Source organism: Danio rerio, chromosome 7, assembly GCF_052040795.2.
Source record: "Danio rerio strain M-AB ecotype USA chromosome 7, GRCz13ab, whole genome shotgun sequence".
NCBI classification, from domain to species: domain Eukaryota; kingdom Metazoa; phylum Chordata; class Actinopteri; order Cypriniformes; family Danionidae; genus Danio; species Danio rerio.
The window spans coordinates 64,702,589-64,728,466 of record NC_141027.1 but is presented as its reverse complement, the minus strand read 5'-3'; the positions used below and the strand labels follow the sequence as shown (position 1 = coordinate 64,728,466).

The following is a 25,878-nucleotide window of genomic DNA, read 5'->3' as shown; positions in this document are numbered from 1 at the left end:
AAATATATTATGCATACTTCAAGCGCAAAATTAGGGTTATTATAATGTTAATGAATATTTACAGAAGTATGATATTGTACTCATAAAAATATAAGTATTTCATATGATCATGTCAGTGTTATAATTGATAGTGCGGCTTTTATTTTGCCCGGTGTTGTCCCGTCATGCATTGTGTATGTGTGTAGTGTTGCTGTGTCAGTGTGTGTAGTGATCGCCGTCTCTCAGCTGTAAAAATGTCCGGCAGTAACTCATACAGACTGCGCTCTTCTCTCCCGGCGCACGACATGGATGTCCGGGGTCTTGCCGCTGTCGCCTTCCCGGACGGAGCGTTCGTGTCGGTGTCCAGAGACCGGACCGCGCGGGTGTGGGTACCAAACCCAAGGTACTCCAGCTCCAGCTTCCTCCTGTTGTGTCTCACACCGGCTTTACTTTTGTTTTTGTCGTATACTAAGCCGTTTGGTTCGTAGTTTACAGAGTTGTTTAGCTGTACCGTACGTTGGTATATTAAGCACACTATCATTCACTTTCATCTGAGACGAAACTAAAAGGCTTTCATTTCCTGACAGTGACGGATCTAAAACACTCCACTAATGAGCGTTAAAGCAATAGTAACGGTATATCCAAAATTAAAATGAAATGATTTACTCGCATTCTTCTTGTTGTTATTAAACTGTATGTTCCTTTCTATCAGTGGAACTGTTTTGACATCGTTACCATTTACTTCTTTTAACAAACAATGAAACTGAATGAACACTGAGAGTCATTCTGCCTTTTGTGCTCCACAGAAGAGTCAAGCACTGTTAACACATTTTGTGTGAAAACTATGTTTTTATAGTTCTCTAACGTCATAAATTTAGTTCCGTTCTTTTTATGTGAAGCTTTATTATTTATTTATTGGTATCCATCACTGCCAGACTGTGCCAGTGCATTAGAGCTGAGCGTTGCTGTTTACTTAGAGAATCTAGGTTACATTTAGAAACACAAAGGCATAAATAACTGCATTAAAATGAAGATGACGTTTAAACCAACATTAATTTAGAATCAATGGTTTAAAAAGGTGTATGTAGCAAATTAAATTCCAAATTAAGAAAATATTTGGTGATTTTATTCGGCAAAAGTGCATTATATTGATTCAAATGAACAATGTATGTATTTTATAAAGACTTAGTTATTTTAAATGACTGCTCATATTCCCTAAATTATAGTTTCCACAGAAATGTTAATCATAACAATATTTTCCAAAATATAATAAGAAAAAAATGAGGAATACATTTTGAACATTTTCTCAATTTTTACCGAAATAAATGATATTTTCACAATTATATATTATTATATATTATTTTCACAAATATATATTATGGTATGATAACTTTGGATAGCAGTATTACAGTTGATTGCTGCTGTAAAATATTCTTTTTTTTATTGTAACTTACTAATTAAAAAAAAAATAACTTTTTTTTCTCTTTGAACACAATATCTTTTATTTTGAGAAACATTTAAAGTATTTTGGAGCAGTAAACATGTCAAGCTAAATAATTCAACTGAATCTTTGACTTCTGCTGTCTTCATGTGTTTCTAACACACAGATTCATTACAATTTTAAACAACATCTTTTAATATCTTTTCTGCTGGAGACACTGTTGACCGAAAATTTAAAAAATGTAAATAAATGTTTGTATAGGACCTTGCCTCTTCCAAACTGCGGTATACCTTCAAAACGGTAATCGTTTTTCAACTACACATATGGTTTTATCCAGCCACAATCTAGTACTATGCTGGGAAACGTTATAAGTATATTATTAAAACTGAAAACAGCTATTTTAAATTTGAACAATATCTGACAGCACTGTATAACTTTTTACTGTATTTTTGATTGAGTAATCGCTAAGCGTAAGAGGCTTAGTTTAGAAATATAAAATATTTTTGAACAGGATGTATACATGTATCGGAGGCCAGCTAGTGAGTGCTGTGCAGGTAAACCTCACTCCTCTGACCTCACTCCTCTGACCTCTGACCCGCCGGTTCGATACAAGCTTGGAGCGGGTTGGGTGACGTAGGACAGGCGGGGTTACGTTGGTGCCGTGACCCGTATGATATTGAGGTTTGGGGGTGAGTGTAACGGAGGCCAGCTAGTGTGTGCTGTGCTGTGCAGGTAAACCTCACTCCTCTGACCTCTAAAGGTGCTCTAGCGACAGATGCTAGAGGCCATGGTCTTTAGCCTCCTTGTTAGAGCAACCGACTCCCATGTGGAAGGTCGCTGGTTCGATCCCAGCTCTGAGTGGGTTGGGCGGTGTAGGACCGGTGGAGTTACATACAGAAAATTATAAAATAAAAAAAATTTTGTTTTGCTTTTAAAAATGACACACTTCTGAATAGGGCTGCATGATATTGGAAACATTGTAAAAAAAATTCTCTGCCATATATTGTGATCTTATTTCACCAGATGACTTAAATAGCTCTATTTGCAAAGTCATTACTTGGTATGATTTTGTAGGGGAGTGATAAACATGTATATATATATATATTTTTGTAATCTATTATATACAAAAAATACAGTCATAAATAAACACAACTGAGCTAATATTAAAGTGAAATAAACCATGCTTTATAGTTTTCTGGAGTGAGCAACAGTATTCAGGTACAGAAATTGAATAATCAAACGTAAAATTGCACTGTATAGTCTTCACCAAATAAGTTAATAAAAATACTCTTTATGAAACTTTTTTGTGCACTACAAAAATGTTTAAACTCTCTTTAAATGCTCACACTTTCACATGACCTAAAACACATGCAGATGATAAAACACATGCAGATGATAAAACACATGCAGATGATAAAACACATGCAGATGATAAAACACATGCAGATGATAAACTTTCACTCTATAACTGTTCAGTTCTGCAGTGTCTCCACAAATCTTGTGTGTTTTGACTTGTGGTTTCTGATCATCTATAATTCTAACTCAACATTGCACGTCTTGCAATGTGACTTTTGCAAACGCACACATTGCAATATCGAAGCACAAATGATATATTGTGCAGCCCTACTTCTAACATTGCCTTTTAAACTCCTCTATTTTTTTTCTTGTGCAGTGAAAACCAGAGTTTTACAGAGATGCACTGTATGAACGGCCACTCAAACTTCGTGTCATGTGTGTGTATCATCTCTCCTAATGAAACGTATCCACGAGGACTTATCGCCACCGGAGGACACGACAACAACATCTGCGTGTTTTCACTGGACCGACCAGACCCTCTGTTTACCCTCAAGGGTCATAAAAACACAGGTACTGTCTATTATTATTATTACAGTGGTGTAAACACATGCAGATTATCTTTCAATGGCTGATTTCTGTGTGTGTTTACAGTCTGCACACTCTCTGCTGGCAAGTTTGGCACAATATTGAGCGGCTCATGGGACACTACAGCCAAAGTGTGGCTTGGAGAGAAGTGCATGATGACTTTACAGGTAAAGTGACACGATTCTTAGTATCGCAACAGCAGGGCAGCACGAATAATTTAAGTAAAACTTGAATTGCAATTTGGCTTGGTGTCAATTTTAAGGACACAATTTAATTAGATTAAATTATGTGTTATGTGTTTTGAGAGTGAAGGACAGCATTGTGTTCTTTTACACAAGCTGATCATGATTTAGTGGTTTCAGTGTGTCAGATTCTCAAAACACAACTCTGTGCTCTTAGTTTTGTTTTGCATTTGAGAATGCAACATGCCAACTGTTTCCCTTGAGTTTTATGTATAAGCCAGCTGTTGTCAATGAAAGAGAAGCTTTCATTCTCTTTGGTGTTTTTTCTGCTAAAGTTAAATTACATCTTGTACACAGTTTTACAATTATTATTATTGTTGTTAATAATTGTGGTTCCATCCCAAAAAGGGGAGATATCACTTTGCCGAACGCTCACGTTCAATCTGCCCGGTTGGTGGAATGAACTCCCTAACTGCATCAGAACGGCAGTCACTCGCTGTTTTCAAGAAACAACTAAAAACTCAACTATTTAGTCTCCACTTCACTTCCTAATCTGCAATTGCCTCTCTGGATATACCACTAACTGTACTCAAAAAAAAAAATTACTAATGCTTTCCTTCTTAGACTTTACAGACCTGAAACTTGCCTATAGCATTTATTCACTGTTGCTCTTATAGTTGTGTAAATTGCTTCCTTGTCCTCATTTGTAAGTCGCTTTGGATAAAAGCGTCTACTAAATGACTAAATGTAAATAATAAATAAATAAATAAATAAATAAGTTAAAGAGATGACTTGAAATAAAAAAATGTAATAAATGAAAATAAATAAATACTACTACCAATAATAATCAAGGATGCTCATTTCGGTCAATTTTTCCAACCGAAAGCTGCTTCTCGTTAACCGAATATTAACCAATAACTGGTCGGATTATATTAAATTCATTCATTCATATTCTTTTGGGCTCATTCTTTTTATTAATTAGGGGTCAACACAGCGGCATGAACCGCCAAAAAAAGCTGCAACCCATCACTGGGAAACATCCATACACACTCACTCATACACTACGGACTACGAATTTAGCCTACCCAATTCAACTGTACCGCATGTCTTTGGACTTGTGGGGGAAACTGAAACACCTGGAGGAATCTCATGCCAACCTGGGGAGAACATGCAAACTCCACACAATAATGCCAACTGACCCAGCGACCTTCTTGCTGTGAGGCGATCAAGTTACCCTCTGCGCCACCGTGACACCCCCCTAATATTAAGTTATCATTTAATAAAAAATGTATTTTGTCTAATAGTAAACATGTCTATTTTGTGTCTGATACATTAAATATAGCATTTTAAAACACTTATTTTAACATGCAAACAACAGCAAAAATATTAACAACAGAGCATCTTCACGCACCTGCAGTGTTTCCAACAGCATTGAAAAACAGAACAAACTAAATAAAAATAATAAAATAAATAAACCTGCCTTAGATATTTTCACCTAAATTACAAATGTAGATTACAAAACCTAAACAACGACTGAATAATTCTTAAGAACCAGCATAGTCAGTTTTTCCCATCATGTATTTTTCTTCCATCAAATAAAAATAGCAGGCATGACCTGAAATCAATTGCTCTGCTGTTATTCTTATATCAGAAACATCTGTTAACATTTTTAAGATATGTCATTATTTTTAAGATTCTGTCTTGAGCATCTGATTTAACCTCGGAGCTTCTGTGTTTTCAGTTTCTCCATCACTCACGGTTTAAGTGCGTGCTGCATTTGATGAGACAATAACAATGCACATATGTTGACTTCTTTTTAATGTACTATACTATAGCATATAATAATTTAGTTCTTTAAAATAGGTATTGCATTAATTTGTATTAAAGCATGCAATTGGTTGAGGAGTGATCATTGTGCAAAAACCTGTAAAAAATGCATCCCCCTAATTACTATGAGCATCTCTACTAATAATAATAATTATTATAATTATTGGTATTAATAATGTTAAATATAATAAGATGTATGGCTATTGACTCCCCGTGTTTGCGTGAGTTTTCTTCGAGTGCTCTGGTTTCCCCCTCAAGTCCAAAAATATGTGTGAATTGGGTAAGCTAAATCTTTCGTAGTGGATGTGTGTGAATGAGTGTGTATGGATGTTTCTCAGTGATGGGAAAAACATACACTGGATAAGCTGGAGGTTCACTCCACTGTGGCGACCCCAGATTAATAAAGGGACTAAGCCAAAAAAAATATTGAATGAATGAATATGACTGGGATATATATATATATATAATCATAATATACATCATAATAATGATGATACTGTATTCAACTGATACTGTTATGCAATCATACATGCATCTTTTAAGACAAAAAAGAACAATCTGAGGCTATTGTGAATGAAGTAAAGTGAAGTTTTCCTGTATAATAATTTATTAATTACTGTTATACATTTTTATTACATAATAGTTGTAACTCTGGACTTTGTATAGCAGACACTCAGTTTAAATACATGATTATAGACATTGATACATGTAGGTGCGGACAGTCTAAAACAAAGCATGCAAATTAAGTGTTGTTGTCATCAGGGTAAATTGCCTTTCCAGCCTCGATCTCATCAGCATATAAGTACCCATTCGCGATGCGTTTTAGCATGAAAACAGTGTGCAAATGGTGTTCTGGAGACAGAACCTGTGAAACTGACAATTTGCATTACTTTCAAGACAATCAGGGCTAAGGAAACCAAGAGATTTTAAGGTCTGACACACCCTAAAAAACCAAAGAATATAACTTTTCAGGTATATATAGTTTATTGCTAATTTGGAACTAGATTATATAAATTATTATACCCACATTAGTTAACGTTAGTTAATGGAAATCACAGTGCCTTGACTAATGTTAACAAGCATGAATTTTAATTTTAATAATACATTAGTCAATGTTGAATTGTGATCAATAAATGCTGTACAAGTATTGTTCATGATTAGTTAATATCAGTAAATACAATAACTAACGAAACCTATTGTAAAGTGTGACAGATATTTTTTAAATAATTTATTATATGTGTTATAAGGTCAAGTGCAGGGTGTAAATATTGCTCTAAAGACCATTTAGAATGCATTATTCAAGCAGTGTGCTACTGAGTATCTTTCACGTAAATAATGCAGCTCTATCTCTTTAAGAGCGATGTCAGATATGCAATGGATTGCAGTATGCGAGTAAGTGCTGACTGCTTTCTTCTGTAATTGCTGCTCCACAGGGACACACCGCGGCTGTTTGGGCCGTGCTCATTTTACCAGAGCAGGGCTTGATGCTGTCTGGGTCAGCTGACAAAACCATCAAGTTATGGAAAGCTGGTCGCTGCGAGAAGACCTACACTGGTACATCTGAAAGCTCAATGTTTAAATACTAAGCTAGAACTAAACACATGTAGAATGGGCCTCCAGCAGGGGTCACTATTTGTTGCAATGGTGAAATAGTGTGTGAGATAATTGAAGTGTGTGTGTGTGTGTGTGTGTGTGTCTGTGTGTGTGTGTCCTGCAGGTCATGAGGATTGTGTGCGAGGACTGGCGGTCATAAATGATGTGGAGTTCTTCTCCTGCAGTAATGATGCCAGTATCAGGCGGTGGATGGTGACGGGTGAATGCGTGCAGGTTTACTACGGTCACACTAACTACATCTACAGCATCGCCGTCTTCCCTAACGGAAAAGGTGCTTGTGTCTTTTGTTCTGCATTATTTTGGTACAGGGTCAGAAAAGTTTGCATTAAGGTAACTTCTTTTGCTAGGTGTCTGCGGAGTCTTAAAAATAATGTAAAGAAATTTAAGGCCCTTAAAAAGTTTTAAATGCCTTTTTTGTAAAGTATTAAACTTGGTATCTTTTTTGATTATGCTGTGAATGGCTGTATGTTAAAGTTTGCCTGAATTAAATCTGTGAATCTCAGGATGCTTTGTAGTTTATGAAATCAATCCTGCTAGATTTGACATCTTGCTGCTTTATTTACTTCAGTGATCAATGCATCACCATTATTTCCGCAGTTTTATAGGCACCAACCTGCTGAATTAGCTAGATTTAATAGATTTTTATTCTGATTTTTATAATTGAATTAATTTCTTACATCAATATTCAGTAAATATACTGTAAGTTAAAATCTCACCAGTGTTTCTGGTTAAAGCCTAAAGTGGTTATAAGGTCTTAAAATGTATAGAAAGAGTCTTAAAAAGGTCTTAAAAGGTAATAAATTTCACTCCTTGATTCTTGTATATACTTTGTTTAGGATTAAGGGTCAAAATTTGGCCTGGAAACTAATTCAGGGCTCCCATGCTACTTTAAAGTACTTAAAAGTACATGAATTTCTGACATACTGTATGGATTCAAGACCTGGAAAGTACTTAAAAACAAACACAGGTCATTGAAAGTGCTCAAATTTAACACTTAAATTAAATTTGTTTGTGGTTTTATTTCAACAATTGTACTCAATTGTCAAAAACGGAATGAAAAATCTGAGAATAACACATAATAGATAATGGACATTTTATCAATATTTCAGAAACCGCACTTAAATATCACCAGTATTGAACTCAACTAATTTTATTAAAGGTTTTTATACATGACTTTTTAAAATGGCCAGAATAGTTGAAAATGATTATGACATTTTTAATGTAAATATTAAGTGTAAGTGAAATGTTAAGTACAGCACATACTTTTAAGGAGCTACGTATGCTGGGGTATTAATAACAAAGCTGCTTGATTTAAAATTTATAAGTCCTTTATTTGTCCTTGAATCTGCTGTTCATGAAAGTGTGGGAACCCTGTGGTTATATAATTATAATTAATAATACTTAAAAAAAAATGTTTGTTATGAAGATCCTCAAAATTATGATCATCAATGTATTATTGGATTCTATTCTTAGCCATGTGAGCAAAATAAAAAATACATTTATAGTAAATTAAACAATTGGATAACCCCTTTACTGTCCCAGTAGGAGGACACTTATGTTTACTTCACTATAATGTGATTAATCTAATCATGACAAACTGTATATCATTGGAAAGGTTTAAATCTTTTAAATACATATTTTACTTTAGTTTTTTTTATTATTTAGAAAGAGAAAGATTAAAGTAATTTACTGTCTCCCTTCAACCTGTTGGACTGTTTGCGGTTTCATATTTAAAGCATACTATTATAGTCTCAACATAAAGCAATCATAACAATCTTTATATCATTTGAAAGCTTATATTTTCTAGCCTCCGAAAGTGGTGGCTGAATTTTGAAAGATATTACTGAGCAACAGTTATTTGTTATTTATTAATTTGCAGCAAGGATACTCATCAGTATCTTAAAGCATTAGTTTGCTACAGCAATCCAAATGTAAAAAAGGTTTTGGTGTTTTTTAGAGGCTACATTGATTTTAAACGCCACCAAACTGCCACACTACTCAGAATTTTCAAGCCTAGTTTACAAATGTTGTCAAAAGTATGACAAAATATGGTTTCTACTTCTCAAAGCATACACAGAAATAGAGGACACCCTCATATGGTCATCAATAGAAACTGTGTGTCTATCAGTGGTCATGTTTGGTACTGCGGCCAAACTAAACCTCACTGAAAGCTTTAAATTTGGAATAGAATTTGTTCAGATATTCAGCCCTGATTTTATGCCAGATTTGGGCTAAAACAGGTTTTGTAAAATACATATTTTATGTAATTTAATAAACTATAAATGTAACATTTTAATATTTCCATAGAATTTTAATTTTTTGGTGTACTATTTCTTTAATTTCTTGACTCTTGTTAGATGTTTATTTTAAAATAGATGTTTATTTTAAAATCTTAATCACCTTAATTTTAATCACCTTTAATAATTCTTATTACCTTAATTTTTTGTTATTTAATTAATTTATTTATATAGCACATTTAAATAAAACAAATGTTGACCAAAGTGCTTTACAAATCAAACAACACACAAAACCTATTACTTGCGTATGTTAACCTAATAAAAATTTGTTATATTACCTTACCCATTATACCTTTTTTTTTTTTTTTTTTAAATCATATCATAGACTTTATCAGCACAGGAGAGGACAGGACACTGCGGGTCTGGAAGGAGGGTGAATGTAGTCAGACTATTCGTCTTCCCGCTCAGTCGGTGTGGTGCTGCTGCATTCTGCCTAATGGAGACATTGCTGTGGGCGCCAGGTAATGCATGTTACTGCTGTTTAAACTAATTTATTAGCCCGTAGGAGACTGACCTTTTCACATCTCTGAAGCGACGGCATTATCCGCGTGTTCACTGAGAGCGAAGACCGTGTAGCCAGTGCACAGGACCTGCAGGCGTTTGAGGACGAGCTTTCTAAAGCAGTCATCGACCCCAAGACTGGAGATTTGGGGGACATCAAGATAGAGGAGTTACCTGGCAGAGAGCACCTTGATGAACCAGGTCAGCAGTGTGTTCACGAATGTTCAGTGTTATAATGTTTCTTTTGTTGTACAACCATTTTTGTTGTAGTGTCATTTACTTTTTTTATGTAGTTACTCTTTTTTTTTTTTTTTTCAATTTAGTTCACCATTTTATAAATACAGTGGGGGTAATTAGTGTTCAACACAACACGTCATCATTTTTCTCAGAAAACATCTTTTTAAAGGGGCTGTTGGCTTAACATTTTCACCAGATGTTGAAAACAACTAAAGAAATGCATATATGCAAAGAAAACAAATCTAATTAGTTTACAAATTAAGTTCCGCATAAGGAAATGAAATGAGACTGGTATTGAACACATAAAGAAAAGGAGCTGTGGAAAGGCAGTGACAGCCCAGACAGTAGCGGAAATCTCTTGGTAGTTAGAAAGCAGCCCTTTTCCGTTTAAGTCAAGTCAAGTCATCTATTATTGTCATTCTGCATTATGTGTGGACATGCAGAGGAATGAAATGTCATTCATAAATTAGTACATAATATTACATAAATTAGTCATAAATGCAAACACAACACTGAAAATAAAAGCAATTAAAAAAAAAAACTATAATAAAGGATACTTAACTATACACATCAGACAGGCTATACAAGTATTTTTACATGGGTACTTTTACATTTACAATTCCTCAGTGTAAATGAATATCAGCTCCCTCAGTTCAACATCTACATTAGCAGGATGATGAAAAAGAAACCAGGGTAGACATTTAAGCAAGATAATGACAAGGTCCATTTAAGGCTTTCACTTGGCGGCCACCTTTGAAACGCCTCACGGGCTGTGGGCTCGGGCATTCTGTTTGAATGGGGAAACATCGAATTCTCTAAAACTGCTTGCCAAGCTTATGATTACATTTCATTTGATAACAGGAATCATTAATACAATTAAACAACAACTGTCTATTTAGTTTCAATTCTGAATGTTCGTATCACACAAAATCTGCAGAAACTCACGTCTCGTTCGGGCCTCTCCCTCAGAGAATTGTCATTCTATAGATTAGATTAGATTAGACTCATCTTTATTGTCATTACACATGTACAATGCAATGAAATGCAGTTTAGGTCTAACCAGCAGTGCAATTTCAGCAAATGCAGGATACAGGAATAAGTAATAAAGTGCAGTTAAAGAAAAACTATGGTCATATTTACAGATGAATGTACTATAAATATTATATACAGGTTGTATTAGCTATGAAAAGAGGTTTAAAATAAATGAAATATAGCAATCACTGATTGGCTCTTGTACTAGAAGGCAGGCTTGATTCGCCATAAAGTGATCGATGATTGGCTCCTGTGCTAGTAGGTGGGGCTTCATTCGCCATATTGACAGTTACACTTTTCCCCATTCAAAAGTATATGAGTGACATGTCTTGTGTATTCTAGTGTATTCTACAAGACCCCAAAAAACAGCCAAGGAGACTCTCAAATGCTTTTAGAGAAAGAAAATCAAGCTGTAGAATGGCCCAACCAATCTCCTGAGCTGAATCCAATAGAAAATACAAAATAAAAATCAGATTTGATGGAAGAGACCCACAGAACCATCAAGATTTTTACACTCTGAAATACTCACACCTGAGCAATTCATGGGAGTCATTCTCCATATAACAGGCATCTTAAAGCTGCCATCACCAAACAAGCCTTTTACAGGATATAAAGTATTAAATACCTTTAGTAGTTCAGGACTTTCTCGTGACAACATTTTTTATTTTTATTTTGATGTTTGTGTTGTTTGGGTTTTTACCAAAATCTGCTTCAATACCATGTCCACGGGTACTTTAGAAATATTCACAGGAAAAAAGCATTACGTGTTCAATACTTGTCTATAATTAAAGCGATATGGTAATAGTAATAATAATTATATATATATATATATATATATATATATATATATATATATATATATATATATATATATATATATATATATATATATATATATATATATATCACTTAGGAAGGTTTAGGAGGAGCTGACAACCATTAAACAGTATTTGTATTAACCAGCCAAGTGCTGTAAAAAATATTGCTCAAGTTTAGCATTTACTCAGTCTTTACTTGTTCCAAACCTGTTTGAGTTAAACACAAAAGAAGATATTCTGAAGAATGTTGGAAACCATTAACCATTGACTTCCTTAGTATTTGTTTTTCTTACTCGGGGAATCAGTGGTTACCAGTATTAAGCTTTCTTCAAAATATCTTATTTGTGTAAAAAAGAGCTTAAAAAGATTTGGAACCACTTGAGGGTGAGTAAACAGTAAGTACATTTTGGGTGAACTATCCCTTTAATTGTTACCAAATGATACTTATTTTGTATTTTAGTCATAAGATGTAACAGTTTTGCTCACAGTGCTTTTATTATTATTATTATTATTAATGTGCAGGTAATCGTGATGGACAGACGCGGCTCATAAAGGAGGGCTCTAATGTTGAAGCGTATCAGTGGAGCATGAGTGATGGACGCTGGATGAAGATTGGAGATGTTGTTGGTGGTTCTTCTCAGCAGAGCTCAAAAAGAGTGATGTATGAAGGCAAGGTGAGACATCTTATGAGGTTGGTGCTTTTGTGCATACTACCTTGGCTTTTAAATAGTCGCTGTTCTTTTTTTTAAGTAGTTTTTGTAGTAAACACTTAAGGCTGATTTATACTTCTGCGTCAAGCACACGCGTATGCTACGATGCGGCCTAGCATTTTGGAGGTGTTATTGCAGAGCAACAGAAACAGTGGGCAGAAGTATGAATGCACAGCTACGTGCGTTGCATGCGATGTGGGTCATGCTGATCAATTGATGCAGAAGTATACACCAGGCTTTACTGTAGCCCATGGAAGAAGCAAAAGCCACTTTTCTACTATCCGAAGTAACAGCTGTGTTTGCTTATCCATGTAAATCTTGCCCAGTCAGCGTGGACACTAGCCCCTTTCACACATACAGACCTTTTCAGAAAAAATAACCAGCAATTTTCCTGAATGGGATCAAGTGTGAACAGGCTCTTTTTGAAAATATCGGTAAATTCGATCAGCCAGTTTCCAAAAAGAGAACATTACTGGTAATTTCCCAGAGCGATACTCTGTGTGAATGCAGAAGGAAAATTGCCGGACAGAGCCTGTTCACATTTAGAACGCGAGACGTCCACTCCAGCCAATCAGAATATTCAGACACATTCACATCCGTGCAATTTAGGAAAAGAAAAGCCAGTTCCAGGCACATTCAGCTATTAGATGTTAGCCAGATAACGTCTATATATATTTTTAATGCCAACTTTGTAAAAAATATATTGATTAAATGCTGATGATAAACCGCTGTTTGTTTACTTGCAAGCCGTGCATTCAGCAGTATGGTACTCATGCACATAAAGGAGTGCTCCAGTGAGTGCTGGCACACAAACAAATGTACATCTCAACATGCGAAAGTGTTCCTCCATACGTTTTCATTAAAGTTGTTCTTAATACTTATCCGTCCACAGAATTTGTAATGTAGTCAAACGTGTAAACATTTAGCTGCGGTTCGCGCTTCTGCCTATGGATGTCTCTGGGACAAAAGCAGCTGCATGAACATTAAAGCTTTGATAAAAGTGAAACCATCAACAAAAGCCAGACCCCTTCTGTGTTTACAAATAACAAATACAAGCTCATTTCTGGGTAATGATGTCAGAATTTGCCAGTATTTTGGAATGAATGTGTGAATGGTCTTTTACTTGAACATTTCTGAAATGTCCCTGCCAGTGTGAATCTGAATTTATCAGTAAAGTCGTTCCGCAAAATGTCCAGATATTTACTGGTATCCCTGTGGACACCCTTGATGTAGTGATTTTTTTTTTTTTTTAAATGAAAGCCGGGAAAACTTGAAACGCATGTGGACATGGCCTAAGTTTGACCCCTGCCCAAATCTAAGTTTTAACCGTAGTTGCAGTCATTTTGTAACTCTTGTGATTTCACTTCCTAAAGGAGTATGACTTTGTCTTCACCATTGATGTGAATGAGGGAGGTCCACCAATGAAACTGCCTTACAATGTGACGGACGATCCCTGGCTGGTGGCGCACAACTTCCTGCAGAAGAATGACCTGAGCCCCATGTTCCTGGATCAGGTGGCCAATTTCATCATCGAAAACACAAAAGGCCACACTTTGGGTGCAGCTCCTGCCTCAGCCGCAGACCCCTTCACAGGTATCCAGCAGAGCTCCAAACACATTGTCATTGTGATATAATGGAGTTTAAGTTAAGTGTCCAGTGCATATAGAGAGAATAATGGGTGGTTTGTCAAACCCACTCACAAAAGCTGTTGTTGTTTATTGAGCAAAGGGGTAATGTGTTCACATTTGATTTGACTGGATTGATGACTTTAACAGCAGAAAATTGAACATACTGTAACTAAGGTTCACACCTGAACATACTGTAACCTGTTCACACCTGGTTTTAAGATGCATTTTTATTGATCTGATCACAAGTTGACAAAGCAGAAACATTAGCATTCACAGCTGCTATTTAAATATGTCTCTACTGTCCATTTTCGACCACTTTTGTCTTGATTTCATCGAGGGGAGATTCTATGGACAGGTCCTGACACTTTCATCAGAGGGAAGGGTAAATCTTGCAGTTGCACGTTGGTGCACACTAATGTTACATCAGAGACCAGTTATTAGTGTTGTTGTTAACCACTTAAACTCTGCGGACCCGGTACTGTGTGCATATATTTTATGCACATATGCATCACTTTGGTTTTTATTCTACTGTATAAAAGTTATTTACACTTAAATACACAGTATTTTGGATACCCGAGCTGGGTATTTTACATTGGTTCATTTTCATATTTTTTCATATGACACATGTACAAGTTATAGCTCAAATGAAAGCTCTTGCCGGTGCTCATACAGTTCTAGCATTCTTTTTACTGAATTATATTCATATGCCAAACAGTAGTTGAATGAATTGTGGTGTTTCCATGGCGCAGAAATGTACACAATACATTTATGATCAATAAGCAGCCCCAGATAGCACAGACAGCTGTCATCTCTTACCTTATGCTGTGCCCTTCAGGGCCATTTCTCCTCTGTTTTTGAGGTGATGTGCATAAGTAATCCTTTTATATGTTTGCTGTGGTCCAAACACAGTGAATTATGTTTGATCAAACAAAAGAATAGGGAAATATGTAAACAAGGAACGGTCCCTGTGGCTTCTATAGCACCTCTCATCAGTTGGAACACAATAACTTTTGCATAGATTATGATGGAGACATTTTTCTTTTTTCCTATGATTACAGACATGTGCAGGAACCACCAAAATTAATTACAGCACGCTAGACCACACAGAACCAAAAAGGTACACTTTCAAATTTGAGTTTATTATAAAAATACAAAAAACGCCTCTTTTTTTTTAGGTGTTTATTATAACACAGACGACATATACAGTTATTTTAAACACTTTCAATAGTGTTTTATGAAAATTCAAAGGATTTTCTTTAAAATGATACAAAATTTTTGCATTTACACCTCTGCATGTGGATTTGGGAAGCTTTTAAGTTTGGGTAGGCAAAATCCAGGCGGAAATCCCCAAATAGCAGCAGAGTTTAAGTGGTTAAGCTTGTGCATGTTTGGGTATGGGCGTTTGTTTTTGTTATTTGGAACCAGGGGACAAAATAAGCTCATGCGACAAACATATCATTGGACAAACATATCAGTAAGACAACGGGAAAGATGAGGAGAGCAGCCTCTTTCATTTCTTTTAATTTTCACACAATGATGATGTGTGTGGATAGAGGGCTGTGTTTAGAGGCTTTTCGACCACACGTGTGTTGACACTATTACAGCAGTCTGATCAAATGCGTTTCGACCATCTCTGAAACGACAGCGGATCTCAATACTAGGTGTGAACAGGTCTGAATTGTTTTAGCAGACTTCAGTAGTAAGTGAGTTACATTAGTTGAGATGAGATGTTATCATTAATCAACATGAATGAGAGTTTCAGTGTCTTTGCTGCTGACAGTGGGATGCAGTATATATATAAGCATCGACTCAAATATTACACCCAGATTTCTAATGGTATGTGATGGTGTCAATATATCCCCATCAATGGATATACTAGGTACATGTTTTCTTAAAGATATAGTGCAGTGGTTTTCAAAGTTGGGGTTGCCAGATAATGAGGGGTGGGGGGGGGGGTCGCTTGGTGATTTCCAAAAATCCTAAACTTAAACTTATACAAACTTTAACAATATTAATCTTTGACACCTTTATGCCATTCAAAATTAAAGCCACGACTGAACAAGGAGGATGATCTCCTAGTGGCTGCAAGTCTCCAAAATTAAACCAAGAATAGTCTTTTCATATCAACATCATTCTCATTAAGTGAGGTTAATATTAAATTAAACAAATGAATAATGATTATAAAAATAGATATGGTTGTAAGATTGTTTCCTTTTTTTGTGTTGCCAATATGCTTAAGTTTATATGGTTCCTATTGGTGTGTGTGCACCATTGTGTGCAATATTTGTAAGCTTATAACCTCCTCTGAGCATAGTGGGGGTCGCGTTTTGCGGGCTGAAAAGTTTGAGTACCCCTGATATAGTGGACCAAATACAATAAGCTTCATGACTGATTAAGTTACTAGTATGTAGCTCTATTTTTATTGTGCTTTCACGTCTGGTGATTGTTTTGTTCTGAAACTAGGATTAAAAGTGTTACAATGTTGCCTTTAAATCTTGGTGTGGTTCTTTTACACTGCAAATTTCTAAACTGACCAAAATTGGTAAAACAAGTCAACTGCAACAGGGACAAAAAAGTTGGCCCTAACATTTTGGGACAGAGTGGCCCACTACATTCAATCAAAATGCTACCAATCTGCACGCTCTTAAATATCTTTACCAACTCCCATTCTATAAAAGGCCAAAAGCAGTATTTAGGAAATAATACAAGTTGACCAATCAAAAATTTTTAAAAATTATTTATTTTTATATTAAATTATAATCCACTCTGTGCGCCTGTGTGTTTTGAGGGAGTCTTTATTAAACAATGAACATAACAAAAGCTGCAAATGAAGTTAATGTTGATTAACAAAATAAAGTTAAACAATAAAAGCAGTGTCAGAGACCCTTAAAAATTTTTTAACTCAACAACGAAACATTAAACATAGATTAAAGATTGTATAGTCAATCAAATGAACTTAAATGATTAAAAAATGCACCAAATATTTGTTTGGGCCCAAACAACAAAACTAAATGTAAAAAATAGTATTAGTTTTGCTTAAGTTGCACACTAGTTTGTTCTTGTATAAATATCATTATAACCAAATTGTGTAAATATTATTGTCACTATAAGCCTACATCATGCTGACAATCAAAAACACAATGTCATGATATCTCATGTGATTGTCCTCATAGAGATTTAGAAGCACACTGTTCTTTATGATATATATATATATATATATATATATATATATATATATATATATATATATATATATATATATATATATATATATAATTTGTAAAATAAAGACTTACAGATTCAGTAAACAGCATAGCAGGAAGTTGCCGCGGGCCTTGGTGCAGATAAAAAGTAAACAAAAAAAGTATAATTATATAGACAGATAGGTAACTAGATCGAATAGACAGAAATATATTGATCTGTGCAAACGCATGCTCGCCCCTTCTGCTCTCCATATGCAAGCGTGGGGTCAGAAACAAGCGTGACTTTCGAATATTTTGACAAATACACACCGACATTTCATGCTTACACTGAACCTAAAATGGAAGTTTGTGATTGGGTCAGCTCAATGTCAATAAAGAAAAGAAACAATGGGCTGCAGATTATGTCACATGGGCTGGTCTGTCCGGAAAAGAAACATCTAACTTTCAAAGCAACACAGCTAACAGAATTGTCAATTAATTAGGCAGAAAAACAGGACAGTCTACTAAGTGTTTTTGGGCTGATCAGGTCATAAGAAAATGATCAGCCCGGCCCATAAAGTACGTCAGCCCAGTGGGAAACTGCCCGGTCTGCCAGAGGGCCAGTCTGCCCCTGACCGCAAGTAAATCTTCCTTACACTGGTTAGAATTCAACAGTTTATTTTTTAGGATTCCACTACGCTGCCATACATTGTTATTTTAATTTATGATAATGAAAAATTAGACAAAGGCATTAAAATTAATTAATTATAAACAAATGCATGCCTCTTTCATTTTAAATGACACCTATAGATGTCTTCAAAGATAAATCAGAGGTAAGATTTTATCATAGCCTCATTTCAATTGTCAAGTATTGTAAAAAACAATCTATTGAATCTATTAATCTATTGCCCATAATTGTTTCGTTACATTTATTAAGACATTTCATAACTTTTGTTTTCGTTCACATTTTCATTATTAAATATGAGCTTACAGAGCAAGTTGGCTAGAATTATGCATTTATAGCGTACATTTATATTATGTATAAGAAACGTTGGAAGGCAGAACAAAGTGTTTATTTATAAACTAGTTTTGTAAGGGGCGCATGCTTATGATTGACCACGGCTGGTCCAGCATTAGCTAATACACGATCCACCAATCAGTCAATGCCTAAACCACCATAAATAACTAGAAATTCTTGCCACAGCATCTTCATTTTGAAGAATCCCTCCTTCCACCCTTACTTCTCCTCCCTTTCTGGACAGGGCGGCACGGCGGCCCAGTGGTTAGCACTAGGAATGCTCCAGGATTTTTGCAGCCGATACTGAGAAGCGATTCCTTGTCATGGTGACCGGCCGATACCGATTACCAATTCTGATTTTCAAGTTTTATGTGACTTTGCCATTGCATAAGCACAATTACCCTGAGATCTCACCTTACCTAAGATAATAAATGAAGGATGTTGTATACATGTAATGGTCAGACAACTTTACAATAAAAATAAAAATTTAAAGGCACTTTAAATAATATGTATTATTACTATTATTATTAGTAGAATTATTATTATAAAACAGATAAAATAAAGTAAGAAAAGTGACTAACAACATAATTTGGAACCATTGTTTATGTGTTGTAGCGTTGCTGATGTATAACCCGGGCGTGCATGTGCACCTTCCTCTGCTTGTTAAAACTCATAAACAAACACTTGTGATCAATTCATGAGATCGGCCAGATCAACGAGAACCGATCGAGTAGTGAAATGTGATTATCAGCCGATACTGATCTCCGGCCGATCTATCGAAGCACCTCTTGTTAGCACAGTTGACTCACAGCAAGAACATCACTGGTTCAAGTCCTTACCAGGCCAGTCGACATTTCTGTGCTGAGTTTACATGTTCCCCCCATGCTCGCGTGGGTTTCCCCTGGGTTCCTCGGTTTCCTCCCACAGTCCAAAGACATGCGACATAATCGAATTGACCAAACCAAATGGGCACTATAGACAAGTCAGCAGTATATCTCAATAGCAATTCATAATTTCCGTTTATAAGCGGGGGAGTTCTCGAGATCGACCCAAGCTCAAACTCCCCTCTCACCCTTTTATCGTGCCAAATACAGTTTAATATCAATGATCAGCTAAAGGTGAACTTTTAAAAAAGACTTTATAAAACTGATGTTGTCAACGTGACTCCTTTCAAAATTTAGACATGATGTGGATGTGGCTAATCAATACCAGATGATATATTCCTTCGTATCTTCTGTGTTCTCAGGTGCAGGGAGGTACATTCCAGGTTCAGGAGGCAATGGACAACAATTTGGTGCTGATCCTTTCACAGGTAAGCCTTTATGAACGCTCTTGTTCACTTATATGAACCGAAGGGTTGTTGTACATTATGTAAGATCTTGTGTGTTTCTTTGCCCAGGTGCTGGTCGGTATATTCCTGGCTCAGGATCCACAGGCACAGCACCTTCAGGCGGAGCTGATCCTTTTACTGGTAAAACACTTCAAACTATGCAAATGGGTAGCATCACATGCAACGTATTAGCCATGTAAACTAGCATACCTGTCAATCTTCTCCAGGTGGCAGTGCCTATTCCTCTCCTTCCCTCCCAAAATCTACAACAAACATCTTTTTCCCCAATACTGATGGAGTCATGTTTGAACAGTCAAATACAGCTCAGATTCTTGGTAAGTGATACTTTTTTTCCACTCAAAACTTGATGAAACATTTAGGCTCCAGCTTTTAAAATCTAAGGCTACTTTCTGGTTGGGCTGGAAATTGGCTGAAAGTGACAAAAGATTTGTTGTGTTTTTACTCTTGAGTCCATATTAACACAGTAATATCATGGTAATCTGTGAAACATATGTCATACTGACAATAATGTCTTAAGTTCCACCTAACACTTCTCTAATGTGGTGTGCAGGTAAGCTTCGAGAGCTGAACACCAGTGCTCCTGCAGACCATAAGCTGAGTGACGCTGCACTGGACTGTCTAGAGAAGCTGTTGAATCTGGTTACAGAACTCCCTAATCTGGAACAGCCCACGGCAGAGCAGATAACTGTTCTCTGGAGGGCTTGCCACTGGCCAGAAGGTAAGATGTTGTTACTACGGCCGCAACAACGAATCGATTAAATTGATAAAAATCGATTAATAAAAGCGATGGCAACGAATTTCATAACACTTTAATTCGGAGCAGAGTGATCACGGTCTCTCTCATGCACTGATACAGAGTTCGGCTCCTCATAGACAGGGATGAGGAGGAAGGGAGTTCAACAGCAGGGTCCTACTTTTGTTCCATTTTGAAGTGGGGACCGTAAAGTCCCTGGTGCTGATGTTTTACTTGTTATCCAGCTTGATAAGCATGACAAGTTAGCGTTAGCTTGTTTACCTTTAGACCGGCAACTGAGAAAATCAAACTGAGCTTTGGCGCGGTGTTTGACGCTGGGCCAGAGAGAGAGCTCATCCTGAGCAGAGCTTTCAGTAGGGACCGTCGGAAAAGTGCTTCTTTTTTTCGTTTTTTTTTTTTTTTTCGAAAACAAAACCAACTTAACCCACTGAGAAAGACGTGTCATTTTATCACAATTAAGAAGCGCTTGAACCCCCTAATGCTTAATTTATGTTTTAGACATGTGAATACAAACATGTACTAGTAAAACAATACATTTAGAGTTTGTAAAACACAAGGAAGTCTAACAATTCATTCAAATACAATTTGTCGATGTGTTTTATTTATTTCAGAGACACATTACACCTAGTGAAAGTAACTATAAAGTTTAATCTACTCTTCTCTAAGTTCCCCAGCCACTTACTTGTATGTATTTGGGGAGTAACTAATGAATTTATGCGCTGAATCCTGCGTGTTCTGCTCTTTATGAACGAGGTAAACGCGTGGCCACTAGTAAACATGGCGACGACCATCTCATGTAATAAATCACGATCACTTACATGTTTATGAGCTGGTAAAACCTCTGTATGAGATTATATCTCATTAGGATTATATTTCTTACCCAATTCACTAATAATTTAACTTGTTTTAAGCAAACAATCACTTAATTTTGAGGTGTGTTTTTTTCAGAAAACAAGACACTTTCTTATGCCATTACATTTGTCTAGAGTGTATCTTGATTTAAAAATATTTGGATATTTGGATTGAAAACCGGACAAAACTACTTAATTTTTAATTTTATTATTATATTATTATTATTATTATAACAGCTCAGGGATGAGCTTTTTTGAATAACCGGTTGGAAATGCTTTTTATCCGACTAATCGAAAAAATAATCGACAGATGAATTGATTATTAAAATAATTGTTAGTTGCAGCCCTAGATATTACACTAACAATTACAATTTACTATATTACTAATCTTCCGCTAAGTATTACTAGGGCAAACCAAAGGTGTATAAGTATTTGATAAGTATTGGTACAACTCCCCTACAGTTAATCAAAGTCTTCCCGATTACTAAAGACTTGTAGTCAGAAAGGTTAGGTCTAGGATTGAATGGGGTATATGCACACAGACTTTTCATTTTCAATCAGCTATCATAATCGCTTCCGATGAACTGTGGTGTCATTACAAAATTGCCACGTTGATCTTCACCGCCTGGTTGATATACAATATAAAGTGGGTCTCAGAACATACGAGAAGCACTGCAATAAATTACATTTTCCTCTGCCATATCTTTAAAATATGAACATTTATTTTAGCCCAGGTTTTTCAATAGAGTTTCCGCACTAACATACTGCTACTGACGCCACTTGCGTTTAGATGGTCTTTCATCTTATTTAGTTGAACAACTAAATGAATGCTCTAGTCTCTTCAACTGTCCATGCTGTTTTTCAGCCTTCCATATTACTTAAAGCACAGCTACCCTCTCAACAAAACTCATGTCATCCATTTTGCAATGAAACTGGAGTGATTTTGAATTTCCGTTGTGAAGCAAACTGCACACGCAAAAGAAGCGAGTGAACTCAAAATGTTCAAATGTCTAATTATGTGTGAATATCGTGATTTACTCATGCAAGGCACATCCGGTGTGTACGCCCCCATAATAATTTACCCCGAATATATAACATGCTTAACACCAACTTCCTCTTCTACCTGATTTATTTTCAGTATTTATTTTCCAATAATCTGTTCAACTGTTACACTGTCCTTCACTGCAGTGTTTACCCAAGATTATAGGGGTGTAATGGATCACTGTTGATCCATTTTTCGTATGTTGATCACAACCCACGTTTCAGAACAAATGTGACTCGCGGATTAATATATATATATATATATATATATATATATATATATATATATATATATATATATATATATATATATATATATATATATATATAAATTTTTTATATAGTTTTTTTTTATTATTTTTTTTACTTGTAGATGGTTTTCACATGATGTTGTTCATGATGTGCAAAATTCAGATGGAGGTTTCAAGTGATTCTTTTACATAGGAATCGCTATCAGAACATTAAAATATTTCTGTTCAAGGTTATTTTTATTGTTTAAATCGGCCAAAATAAATGCCCAACAGTTTTTATAGAACTCCAAAAGTGTTTACTTATAAACCCAGGAAAGGCAGCATGTAATAAATATTTAATTAGAACATCCATGTGTGCAAACTTTTTTTGAACACGGTAATTTGTTTGACAGCACTAATAAAGATTGTATACAGACTTAGCTATGTGTATAAATATGGTAATGTGTTATATCAGAGAGATCACCTCTTGTGTCATTTAAATCACATGTATGAAAGCATTTACGCTTTCCTGTAAGATATAATGATGGCGGTAGAAGTTGTGGTGGGTTAATGGAAATGTGGTGGGTTTCTTAGGTTATTAAAGATGTTTTGTCACTGCGTGTTTAGCCTGCATTAATGCATTCAGTATAAGCTGCACTATTAATCATTAAAAGATCGGGATCTCAACACCCACACAACATCAATTATAAAAGATGGTGATTTGCAAATGTTTATTAATACTTTCAATCACTGCTCTGAAATCTGTGTTGAAAACACAAAAATCAAGAAAGAGATTACACTGAAGTACTGAGAAAACGGTTTATAGTTTAGATAAAACTACTGATGTTTATGGTAAAGGTTAAAATCACGGTCATATGCATTTAACTTGACGCTCAAAAATTAAAGTTGTAGGCAGAGATTTCACTATTTAACCAATAGTTGTGGACAACCAGCCATCAAAAATAAGCCCCTGAATAATTCTTCTAAAATGATCATCTAGCAATGAAACATGAAGTTTAATGAGTAAAGAACTGAATCATTTGTTGAAGACGAGACTAAAAATACATATGGGTCGTACAAATTATAATGTTAGATTTCTACAGTGTTGGGCAAGCTTCTTAAATAATGTAGAGCTAAGCTATTAGCTACTCTACTTAATGTAGCTTAACTAAACTAAAAGCTACCCTCTAGGAAATGTTGCAAACTAAGCTAAAAGCTTATTGGCAGTCCAAGCTATTTTTGCCATTTTTATTTTTAAATTGAAGCAACTTTAATCCAAGTCTACTATTTACTGTAATATGCTGTTCTAAACAGAAACAAATTATAGTATATAACAGCAAAAACAAAACATCCAATAAAACCAGGTGTTACACATTTAAAATACTGTAATAATTTATAGTAAAGATATATATATATATATATATATATATATATATATATATATATATATATATATATATATATATATATATAATTTTTTTACAACTCTTCATTATTGAATTACACTACATAGTATCATTAGTAAATATCATGAACTAATAGTAATTACCATAGTATGTATATATATATATATTTATTTATTTATTTATTTTTATTTAATTTTTTTATACTCTATATAACTCCCCTCGTCACCGACCAGAGCGAGAGGTGGCAGTAACGCACTAAAAAATTTGTTGTCGACCGCTGTAAAATAGGAAGAAAAAGAAATTGTCATTCTCGCTCCGTGAATGTCGGTGCCGTCACTTATTGATCTGTGATTAGTAAATGTATAGCTTGTGTGGATGCTACTGTACTACTTGGCTAAAATAATAGCTACTGAAAAAAAATAGCTACTGACTAATAATTTGTTACTGAAACACTATTTGAAACGAGAAATGTAGTTAAGCTACTAACGTCACTACTTGAAGCGACGCTGCTGCCCAACACTAGATTTCTACATTTACGCCCCAGTCAAACAAGTCGTCAGCTACAATGCTTATTGTTCACTTTGAATGGGTGACGTCAGGTGTTGACAAACAGCATTGTGGATTCGTCGGCGCCGCTTCAGAGGCGTTGCTCGCTGCAGAAGTTGGGACTTGCTCAACTTTTCAAGCGCTGACGAAAGCATCAGCCAATCAGTTCGCTTTATGCAAAAACACCAGCTCAGACAGTGACCTATTGCTGACTAACTAAAGGATCGCGTCAGCCCCAACTTTAGACACGCCCCCTGTCAAGCGATGACGCTGAAGCCCCTTGGGAATGGAGCGTTAGCGTTATCAGCAACAGTAGTAGTAACAGAGAATTTCTCACAGAACTGAATATTTTACAGTTTATTTTTATTCATTATTTTATTATTCATTCATTCATTATTTATTCATTATTATTGTCCTGCTGTGCTATTCCTGTAATAAATGGAAAACAAATGTCATTTGTCTCCTCTTTTTGGTTGATCTGAAAAGTGGTCCAATCCGGGACTAAAAATCCATAACGGTATCCGAACTGTGAAATTTGTGATCGGTTACACCACTAGAACTTCTGTATGCAATATTTACAATAGTATAGTTCAGTAAATTAACCAGTCATCGTCTCCCTCTTCAGACATTGTTTTCCCAGTGTTGGACATCCTGCGCTTGGCTGTGCGTCATCCAGAAGTAAATGCCCATCTCTGTGGCGGGACCGAGGGTGCCAGTCTTTGCAACCATCTCCTGGGTCTGATGTCTCCTGAGGGCAAAGCTGCAAATCAAATGTTGGCACTGCGCACTCTCTGCAACTGTTTCACTGCATCCCACGGCCGGGCTCTCCTGTTGGGCCAGCGTGATGCCGTCCTGTCTCGGGCCGGAGATCTCCGCACCGTCTGCAACAAGAACATCCACGTAGCGCTTGCCACCCTGGTGCTCAACTATGCGGGACGGTTGTACGGTCAGCCGGCTGAGATCGAGGCCAAGGCGCAGTGTTTGTCAGTGGCTAGCACAGCATTAGAGGTGGTGCAGGACAAAGAGGCTGTCTTTAGGCTACTGGTGGCACTGGGGACCACAGTGTCCGGGGACAGCACAGCAAAGGACCTTGCACGATCTTTGGGGGTCAACTCTCAGATTTCTAAATACGCCAGGGTCTCTGATCCAGCTAAAGTCGGGGAGTGTTGTCGATTAGTGCTGGATGAACTGCAGTGAATGCTGAAACGCTCTTCTCTTTCCATTGCTCCCTGTTTCAGAGCTCTTAACCCTCAATCTCTCTATCATTAGTTTGTATTTAAATTTTCACATTTTGATGCTGAATGGATCTGGATGAATGCATGATGTGAATAAACACTGCTGATTAATCTAAA

At 35.9% G+C, this 25,878-nt stretch overlaps 1 protein-coding gene across 1 annotated transcript; it reads left to right on the top strand.

The window, feature by feature from the left end:
• The first annotated feature begins 168 nt into the window (after positions 1-168).
• plaa (phospholipase A2-activating protein) lies at positions 169-25,878 on the top strand. Its single transcript, NM_212690.1, is given in 14 exon segments — positions 169-382; positions 3,093-3,286; positions 3,368-3,468; positions 6,744-6,864; positions 7,028-7,195; positions 9,547-9,682; positions 9,754-9,923; positions 12,332-12,483; positions 13,893-14,112; positions 19,594-19,659; positions 19,747-19,818; positions 19,905-20,012; positions 20,249-20,416; positions 25,152-25,878. Coding segments are annotated over 14 exon segments (2,397 nt in total). The 5' UTR covers positions 169-233; the 3' UTR covers positions 25,724-25,878.